At 44.8% G+C, this 10,381-nt stretch overlaps 1 protein-coding gene across 2 annotated transcripts; it reads left to right on the forward strand.

Annotated features, from left to right (window-relative positions):
• On the forward strand, positions 1-9,737 carry PPIH (peptidylprolyl isomerase H). Of its 2 annotated transcripts, none has more exons than XM_057382161.1 (10): positions 1-108; positions 466-530; positions 1,135-1,158; positions 1,647-1,691; positions 2,119-2,161; positions 4,119-4,211; positions 5,729-5,816; positions 6,667-6,707; positions 7,902-7,990; positions 9,541-9,737. In XM_057382161.1, exons 1-9 carry the CDS (start codon positions 43-45, stop codon positions 7,968-7,970), a joined length of 534 nt encoding a protein of 177 aa, XP_057238144.1. In that variant the 5' UTR covers positions 1-42; the 3' UTR covers positions 7,971-7,990; positions 9,541-9,737. The 2 variants fall into 2 exon arrangements, with proteins under 2 accessions (XP_057238144.1, XP_057238145.1); XM_057382162.1 differs by lacking the exon at positions 9,541-9,737 and adding an exon at positions 9,193-9,381.
• Positions 9,738-10,381: the final 644 nt, after the last annotated feature.

A 10,381-nucleotide genomic window follows, 5' to 3' on the forward strand; every position in this document is an offset into this window, starting at 1 on the left:
CCGCTTCCTCCGCCGTTTCCGCTTTCTGCTGTGGCCGCCGCGATGTCGGCGCTGGCGGCGAATCCCAACAACCCCGTGGTTTTCTTCGATGTAACCATCGGCGGACAGGTGCGAGTGTCCCGGGACGAGGAGCAGCCGTGCCGGGGGAGGGACTGCGGGGATAATTGGGGGTGATAAGTCGGGGTGTTGTGGGGGTGCCGAGGTGTTGTGRGGGTGCCGGCGGTTCTTCGTGCGGCCTGAGGGGCCGCAGCTGGAAGCGCTGGAAGGGCAGTGCCAGGAGACGGACAGCGGGGCTGTGGGCTCATAGAACCCGTCCGGTAGGGCTTGCACGGCAGAGGAGCAGGGCTGTCTGTGTAAGGGGTGAAGGTGAACGAAGAGACGGGATTTGTGGGAGTGCAGGTCTATGTGTGTGTGTGTGTGTGTATGAGGGGACCTGGAAGACTCACCCGGCCCCCGTTTCCTCAGGAGGTCGGCCGCATGAAGATAGAGCTGTTTGCTGATGTTGTACCCAAAACAGCAGAAAACTTCAGGTAAGGTGAAGCTAGTGTTCCTACAGCTCAGCCTGGAACTGCAAGGGCTTTCTGGTGCAGGAATATATTTTGATTGCGAAGTGATTAGCTGACATGCAACCCGAACTCCTTCACCTGCTTTGTGTCTCTCTGTTCTCAGAGATGCTGTGTGGCATCCTGGTCTCTCAGGGGACCCTGGCTGGCTGGAATGGGTCCAGTCCTCCTCTGCTTCCTCTGTGRATCCTCCTGGTCTGTTCTGTGCATTTAGAACAGGCCTTGTGCCATGGTGGAGGTCTCCTGGCCACCCAATTCTCAACTGAGGGATGYACCATGTGAAATCCCACTTCTATTTGAGGGATGGACATATCCTGATCTCTGTCAAACATGGTGCCTGCCCCACAGTCTGTCTCTTACAACCTTGGTGTTAAATCTCTGACCTCCTGACCACAAAGAGCACAGAAAATGTTTTGAAATAGCAGGGGGAAGGCATTGCCATTTCCTGCTCCTGTTTTGCTGGGGACATCCCCAGCACAATAAAGAAAGTCCTGTGCACCAGTTGTAGTGGTGTAGTTCTCAGAGTTCACCTGCACCTAACACTCTGCTCTCTTTTTTTTTTATTTGCCAGGCAGTTTTGTACAGGTGAATTCAGGTAAGTGGGTTATAATGTCATTTAAGTGGCCCACTGAAGAAACAGGGCCGAGTGAGTTGCAAAGCGTTTGTCTTGAACCTTTTCATATTGTACCAGTATAAAATGGATGAGTTATAGAAATCTGCTCTGAAGAGGGCCTTGGGGACTCACAGAGGTGGCAGGTTTCCCCTTTGATGTGACTTTTTTTGTGCCCAGGTGGCTCTAAAGAGCCCTGAATGCAAAGCAGACCTGCTCATGCTGCTCATTGCAATGGGATCTTGTGAAGATAATGGTGTGGGTGTTGCAGGGAACTGTAGTTTCATGTGCAGAGCCCACTTGAGGCTTCTTTTTGCCTCCAACAGCAGCAGCGGAGAAGCTGTAGCACTTGGTTGTATTTCAAGGCAGCTGCTAATGTATAGGGCAACCCTTTGGGASTCTGAATTTCTGGAAGGGTTTTGTGTTGGGATATCTGGTAAATTGCAATAATTTTCCTTTTTACTTCCTTACAGGAAAGATGGTGTCCCTATAGGTTATAAAGGAAGCACTTTCCACAGGTAATTCATCTACTGTTGTTTAGACACTAAGTAGCAGGCTGAGCCAGGTGGGGTTTGTGTCCTGGCTTGGCATATTGGTGGTGTTGGAGACATTTGTGGGYCATGGCTAATGTAATTCTGTGACTTTGGGGGACCTGGGGATGCTGTCAGGTGTGTATGCTGGGGTCACTGGGAGGAATCCCCGGTTCCTGGTGTGCCACATCAGAGATATGGCATCTATCACCTAATCACTATCCCTGGTCAAAAGCAATGACCCCTAAATGACCTCATATCAACCACTAATTAATAATATTTGTAGCTTTTAGACTACAGTATCACAGATTCTATTAACTTTTGTTGCACAGCAAAGAAGAAGCCATTTTCACGTTACACTGACCTTCTTGGGGCCTTTGGCCACTGAGAACTAAGTGTTGTTTTACTTCTTTAGGGTAATAAAGGATTTCATGATCCAAGGAGGTGACTTCGTAAATGTATGTACTCCTGTATTCTTTTCATCCTTTTCCTCTGTGGTCTAACATGCTCCTCTTTCCAAGGGTCTGTGCTGATTTGCAAGWTCTCTTTCATTTTTGAGGTATCTTCCACTGGAGGTGTCCTCATAGCATTGCTGCCATCTTACTCTAACAGATAATAAAACACTTGAAAACAAACCTGGAGTTTGGGTGAACACAAATTCTTCTCAAAATATTTCCTCTCTACAATAGCCTGACAATACCCTGGAAGCTTTCAAAACTTGCAAACTTTTTTTTGCCCTGTTTTCCTTCCCCCTTCTGTTGTCTCCCCCTAGACAAAAACCTCCAAATTTCTATTTGCTTTGTAGAGACCCCAAGTACAGAACCCACTGTCTAATGTATTTAGATCAAAATGAACCTTTTGTTACTAAATTGTCTCAAAAGAGAAAAGACTTTGCGCCCAAATGGTGGTCATGCTTGATGTGGGGATAAGCTGAATGTAGGGGTAAGGCTGAAGGGCCACAGAATTTCTTTGCTGTCCTAGGACCCAGTAAAAGTATTGTATTTTTGGAAGTGTTTCAAAATACGAGGGGAGCGAAAAAGCTTTTTTAATATGAAACTTGGTTGTATGAAAATTTCTGAGAGAAATGACCAGACAGCAGGCTGTTCAGCCACCTAGATTCTGGGGTAGTGCAAATTGTGACACTGCTCAGATGTCCCAGTGCACTTTATTACTTCAACTGCAGCTCAACAAGCTTTACAGATTGCTCCAGTATTTGGTATTTTTATGTACATTTATTGCAAAGCCACTTGAGGGCAAGCACAGTCACACTGACCTCTGAGACAGGATGCAAGTTCCTGTCTCAGAGCCAACAGTTTAAGTCAACTACAGAGAGCAGGAGGAAAAGAGACAAGGGCTGGGCAAGTAGAGCAAAAGATGTGGAGCTACATGTGGTATGTTACTGATACTTTATTGGCCTATAAAGTTTGGTCTAATAAAGTTCATGTGTGTTAAGCAGACAGGCAATGGAGACAAGTTGCAACAAGGCAGAAAAAATGGGTCTGAGGTGACACAGAAAGGGAAGCTCAACACAGAAATGGAATCAACTGTCAGGATAGTAATTAAAGTGRCCATACCAAAGATGCCCATTTGCGTTGCTTCTACAGCTTTCCTTGGAGGGTTCCTCACTGCAGCATCTTTGAGGACCCTGTTGAAGGATCCCAGCTCAGTCCTTTTGTCATCATACAGGAATGTCTCTGCGCAGCTAGACCCGTGGGCTGCGTGGCCTTTCAGCAGTCCCTCAAGTCAGTGTGTCTGACATCAGGCTTCTGCAGAATTCTGAATGTGGGCTGTCAGAGTCTGCAACCTATTAGCTGTCACATGCTGCTTTCATATGTGTCCTGAGACCTGAGTACTTCAGCTTGTAGTTAAGCACAAGATGTTTGGACTTAGTAGAAAGTACAGCACAAACCAGAAAATCTTTATTTTAGAAACTGTCTTTGCAGAATAGAGAGGTTGCCTTYCTGTTTCCAGTAAAGTCACAGAAAATAAGGTGAAATAACATAAACCCACTGTAAGACAATGTTTGTCATGCAACCACTTCTGCATTCTTTGTCACACCAGCCCATTCTTCTCTTTCTCCTTCCTTTTCCTTTACAATCCTGATGGGTCTGTACCAAGCAATCTGTAGCCTCCACTTCACTCTGGGAGGCTTGGACTTAACCCTWACCATCCCCATAGGTTTCTGACAAAATATGAATGGCAAACAATGAGCTGTGTAGTTAGAAACCAGTTGTTCTTGTTCAGAAATGAAACACTGAATGTGTTCATTGCTAGTGTTTATAAATTGCGATACAACATCAATTTTGCCCTTTCCTCTTGCTTGGAGGTTTTAAATTTAATTTTTTAAGTTGAATTGTTCTATGGCAATTGCTATAGAACAAATGCTATGGCTGACTGGGTACCTCTCTCGTGCAGGGAGATGGCACTGGAGTAGCCAGTATATATAGGGGTCCTTTTGCAGATGAAAACTTCAAGCTGAAACACTCTGCTCCCGGCCTGCTTTCTATGGTGAGTATGTAATAATGACATTATAAACTAAAAAGTTTTTGGTACTTTCTTTGTGCCCTTTTCTGAAGTCATCATACAGATGATGTATGATACATTATTTGCTGGACAACAGAATCTCTGACATCTTTGGTACAAGATGTGCTTTATAACTACTAGTTAARCAACTACTTATGGGTTAATATGTGGAGTAACACAGCAGTCCTGGTCCTACATTATCCTTTTTTTTTTGTTGCCTGTTGGAGCACTGGGACAGGCTTGGCTTTGTATCTTTCAGAAGACCTTAATTCTTACAGTTTTTGTACGCTGGTGAGTTGGTGGTGGTTTCTTCTTTCCTGATACTGTTATCAAACACTGCCTCAGAAGGGTGAAACTCAGATATTTGGGAGTTCCAAAGCCACAACAGTGTTACCATAGTATCTTTTAAAACAGACTTTGCTGTTCAACGTAGTAGGGGAAACTGCAACCGTTGCACATTGTCTGGTAGGAACAATACCCTGACTTTTGGAACAGAAAGCGAATCAACCCAGTGCTTCAGTGTTACAACTGCTTCTCCCCTAGCTCTTTCAGCTGCTCTGCCCTTAAAACCACTTGCTTAGGACATTTGGGTTAGTTATTCATCCATGTTGAAAACAYGGCCCAAAAGGAGGGGTTGTGGCACATCTAAGCAGCTAGTGTAGTGTGGTATGAGAGAAGGGATTCACTCCAGCATTGCCACCTTTGTGTTAAAGTGGCATGGCTCTGAAGTTGTTATACTGGGTCAAACCATGGATCCCAGTTGGATCTTTTTGCAGCTGGCTAGCATTAACTAGAAAGCCAAAATGACCCTGTCCTGTACAGTCCTGCAGCTGCCCAATTCACTCTTCAGGACAGAAATTTGCTTTAGTGGCTCCTGGTTGTCAATATCGCAAATGGCCTTCAGTGTTGTAGAGATGTTTTCTTAGCAGAGTGCAAATGCTCTGGTTTTTGTACCTGGTGTGAATAAAATTTCACATCTGCATCTCACTTMTCCTGTGAGCCCTGTGCCAATACAATTGTTACTTTTCTCATCATGATCATCAGAATACATTTTTTTTTAATTTTGGTTTTTTTTTTTTCTGAGGAAACCTCCCAAGCCCCAAAAATCAGCTGCTTTATTTTCTTGCCCTGGTTTCTGGCTTTCAGTTTTTTTCCAGGAGGATGCTGCAGCCAATAAGTTATTGTCACCAAAAAGTTCAGCCTTTTTTCAGGTCTGTCCTCTGGAGCCTGGACTTCAGCACTGTTTTGTGCTGAATGTGCCTTTGTAGAAATATAGTAAATAGTTGGTAATGTGGCTCTTACATACTCTAGTGTGACCAGAGGTGGTGACATGCTACATCCCAGTACAGGGTGCTCTCCTGCACATGTGTATCTTGTTTCCACTGGTTTGTCTAGCAATAAGCTAAAAATAAGATGGTCTTGAGCAACAGTTCTTTCTTAGGTGTCTGYCTTCAGTTTTGGCCAGTCTGCAGTCATTGTATTTTGCCATTCTTAACCCCCAGGCAAACAGTGGTCCRAGTACCAATGGCTGCCAGTTCTTCATCACATGCTCCAAGTGTGACTGGTTGGATGGGAAACATGTTGTGTTTGGTGAGTACCTGCAGTAAAAGTCCTGGAGTGCCAGCTCACGGACATGCCTGCAGGGCAGCTGTTAAAATAAATGGTGAGAATCAGAATCTCCTGAACTGGAAGGGACCCKTAGGGATCATCAAGTCAARCTTCTGACCCTGCACAGGACATCCCAACAATTCCACTCTATGCCTGAGGATATTGTCAAAATTCTGGAGTTCTGGCAGCCTTGGGGCTGTGACCATTCCCTGGGGAKCCTGATCAATGCCCCACCACCCTCTGGGTATGAAGTGCTCATTCTTCCCTCCCCGTTTGTGTTATCTGAGGGATGTGTGCAACCTGATACTGTGATGGATCACTATTGAAATGAATAATTTTTTTCACATTTAATTTCACATTTTAATCCAGATCAGTTCACTGTTCAGTGTACTGTGTTTCTGCACAAATCCTTGTGCTGGTGCAGGAGTCACAGATGAGTGTAGGGATCCCTTTCTTTTCCACTATCAGAGAGGGTTGAGCTTTTAGCAGAGTTTTTGGACAGTAATTCCATGAAATCACATCTCCTAACTTGCATTTACTGCTGTTTGAACTGTAATTCCGAGCCAGTCTTAAACTGGTGATCTCAAACACCACATTTCTACACACACCACCCCTGTGATGGAAAAAGACACTTAATCTGTGCTGAATGTGGAGAGTGTTTGAAAAGGGATTGTTCCCTTTATGAGTTTAGAGATCAGTAACAAACCTTGAAGTGCCCAATAGCTACACACTGCACAGGGCTTTTCAGGAGGGATAAAATGCATCTACCTGTGATGGGGGGGACAAAGGTAAAAAATGGCCATATTGAAGTGGATACATTTTCTCATTCTAGGTAAAATTGTCGATGGGCTGTTGGTCATGAGAAAAATTGAAGTAAGTTTGAATATGGCTACCTCCCTGTGAATGTCCACATTGGAAAGTCATTTACAGGATTAAGTAGAGTTGTCCTGTTCTCTCCTGCTGTCTGTTTACAGCATACCAGGGAATACTGGTGTTGGTAACTGGCATTATTGGTTGTCATCATTRTAATGTAGCAGGAAATCTGTTGAAGCACAGGCTGTCATATGAGTTGGCTTTGGAAATAGGCTCTTGTGGCTCTGATAGTTTTTGAGCAGGGATTGCGTTCTTGGCTTTATTTGCTTTGCATTTGTTCAGGAGACTGAATTAAAAAGTTGTTCCATCAGCAGCTCAAACAAGAGCGTAAAGCATCTCACTTCTGTGCCATTGCCTGGGATTATTCAGTGGATGCAAAATCATCAGTTCTGCTGATCCATGATCAGCATGTTTAATAAGAAAAATTAAACTAATCTCCTGATGGGCTTCCAGGAGYTGAAAATGAATACTGTCCGGGTGGTGATTGCTGCCAGCATTAGACCTTGGTGTCATGGCAGGATAATGAGTAGATTTAACAAATARCAGCAAGTTCTTGGAGACAGCCAGCATTGACTCCATGACACACATGGGATAATGTGCATAAGGGACTCTAATCTAAAAAGTGGGGCAAACACAGAGTGTTGGGTTTTGAGAAAAGATCACATGGAAGGAGCTGGACAGCRTGGTATAACTGACTGGAGGGTTGTGGTGAGCCTGCTTTGGGTATCAGTGGGTTGAGGCCAAAGTAAAGAAAACCAGAGATTTGGAGAAGAACAACTGAGTCCAGCACATCAAGAGGTTCAGAATGAAGGGTTGCTGTGTCAGTGTCTCTTTCCTTTCTGTATGGATACAAGCTTGTTTTGCTTGTGGTAGATGCTTTTAGTATCAAAGCCAGAGCAGCCTCAAGTATCTCATAAAAAGGTCTCCAGTTTTTGCTCTGTTCCTTCCCTCCAGTTCAAAGGACCAGCCTCTGGTCTGTGTCCCAAACCTCTGCTCACAGAGAGAATTCGCTAGCTTATGGTTGGGCCTGCTGCCAAATGTGCAATGGTGCTTTTCTGTTCCTTAGAGCTGTGTCTGGATTTCCCTGTTCCTCATGTTACAGAGATATCTCTTAGCCAGTCTTCCAATGCCTGTCACTGCCTGGGTTTGCTATGCTTTTATAAATTTTAATGTTCTGTATTTGTTTGTCTCCAGAATGTGCCTACGGGTCCCAATAACAAACCCAAGCTGCCRGTTGTGATCTCTCAATGTGGGGAAATGTGATGCAATGAAAGAGCAATGTGGTAAGTCTCTGTCTTCACAGGCACAGTGCCATGAACTCTGGACTGCTCTGCTTCTTACTTTTGACTTACTTTCACATTCCTTTGCACCTGCAGAGAGCTGTCTCAGTTCAGTGAAACACCAGATTCGTTTATTGCCTTCTCAAGTCCCTGAACTGGCTTGCCTCCAAGCTGCACAAACTCTAGAGGCAGCACAACAGGAATAAGATTTTGCAGCTGCAGTGGAGGGGAAGATGGGTTTGTGGGAACTTTCTCTTGGATTGAGTTAGGATGCCTTGAAGCCTTGACTCTAGAAAGTGGATGAAGGGGAATTGCAGCAGTAATCTGTCTGGCATTACCCAGACAGTCTAGTTGGTGGGAGGCCTCATTTTGACCTGCAGGTTGGAGAACTTTCCAACAGCTACAAAAAGCAGAGTATCCATGGGTGGCACAGGCAGGGATGAAGAAAAAGAGGGGAGAAAGGGAGGACTTGAGCCTCCTTRCTCAGTACAACTGTAGGACCACCACACTGGAGGGCCAAAGTATTACCATTTTACATACTTTTACCTGAATTTGAAAAGAGTACCACTATCCTTATCTGAAGGAAGATATTTGCACCATTTACTATTATCCAGGTTTCATTTCGGTTAAACCAACAGTCTCAGGCTAACATAATGTATTCTGTTTCCATTTTTCTGCTCACTTTACTATAAAAAACACATGTATTTAACCAAATCTGTCTAGATTTCAGTGYGTTGGGCTGCTGCTTGTCAAAAATCTGCTGTATTAGCCTTTTGGTTCCTTATTTTTTCCARATTTCAGGAGGCCGCTCTGACAAAAGCAAATACCCATTATTTTTGGCCTTCCATTAAACAATATTCAAAGGCACCTGAAGTTGCCCACAATGCTCCCTCTTTCATAATAAAGTCTTAAGAGATCTGCAGCACTTCAGACTCTCAGGACCTCTTGCTAATTGATGAAGTGACAGCAGGGAATGGATTCATTCTTCCATTCCCATGGTACTTCCAGTGGCATTTGCAGACTTCTAAAAAAAAGCCTGCTAGCAAGGCTGTCCCTTCTTGCAAAGCTATGCTTAAGAGTTGGGTCCCCTTTAGACTTATTTATCATTTTAGTTTGGAGTACAGGATCTCTGGCTATTGTCCAGCTTGAGCCTGGAAGCTTTTTTTCATAGGTACAAAGCTGGTGCCATGTTGCTTATTTCCCAGCCAGGTCTTAGGAACAGCCTTGCTGCACCCTGATGTCTCTCAGCTGCCTGGGGATGAGAACAGCTTTTGCATTCCCTGAYATCACACAGCCAGATCAGCTACTTGTCAAGATGCTTGAATATCAGCTGGGAGAAAAGGCACTGTTGGTTTTAACGTCAGGAGTAGATGCAGTTGCCTGGCAGGCAGACCCAGAAGAACTCCTGATCTCTCTAGATGATGGGAGCTGGTGTGTGCAGCAACTTGCATACACTTAAAATGGCTCTGTGTCCCCACTGCACAGCCTGGCTGTTTTAGGATGGGTTGGGAATGGCTGTCCAGCATTTCAGACCTCTTTTTTCTTCCTTTCAGTGTTCCTTTACTGGTGATTAGACCTGTGCTGGCTCCATGCAATTCTAATTCCAGCCAGCTCACCCACTGCCCCAGACTTCACCACAAGCCAGATCCACACTCTTGAGATTCTGCTGAAATGGCTTAATATGGGCATATATGGTTGGGTTTTTTTTTTGTTTGTTTTTTACATTTTGAAATGTAAATAAAGAATTTTTTAACATGTGCAGTGCACATCAGTTAACATTTGTGGGAATGGATTCTTCTCCAGATGAGAAGATCTGTAACGTCTTCAGTAACATGCATTATCCCTGGTTGGTTCAGTCAGGAATATTTACTGCATGGTATTGAGAGAAAAAGGGATGAAAAGAGCTTGGCAGAGCAGTGCTGCAYCAGCTCTTTCACTCAGCAGGTAACTCCAACTGCCTGACTGGCAGTAAGGTTCTTGGCATCTTGGGACTCTCCAGGAATTTTGTGTTTTCAGCCTTGCTGAGGCACAAGGAATTGGTATAGCAGATTCCATCTCCATGAGTGCTGGGCTCTGGGTAGAGTTCTGATGTAAACAAGTGTCTACCAGCCCTCCCCTAGCACATCATAGCACCAGGCCATTGAGCTGGTAAATGTCACAGGTGTTGGAGGAGGCCTCTCATCTGGGAAGCACAAAATGGTGATGCTATGAAATGAAATCAGGGCTGCTTGTCCTGTGTGGTTCAGAGAGYGCAGCTGAGGCTGCCTTTCACCTAGAACAGGGCTGGGAGCTCACCCACCTGGCAGGGGACAAGCCAGCACCCTGCACAGGCCTRGGTTCCAGCAGGAGCTTCTCATCCAGCCATTCAAAGGTAAAGGAGTTAGAATAGAGTCT

The sequence above is a fragment of the Malurus melanocephalus genome, unplaced genomic scaffold (genome assembly GCF_030028575.1).
Source record: "Malurus melanocephalus ecotype Western Australia unplaced genomic scaffold, MMel_1.1 scaffold_552, whole genome shotgun sequence".
Taxonomy (NCBI): Eukaryota; Metazoa; Chordata; class Aves; order Passeriformes; family Maluridae; genus Malurus; species Malurus melanocephalus.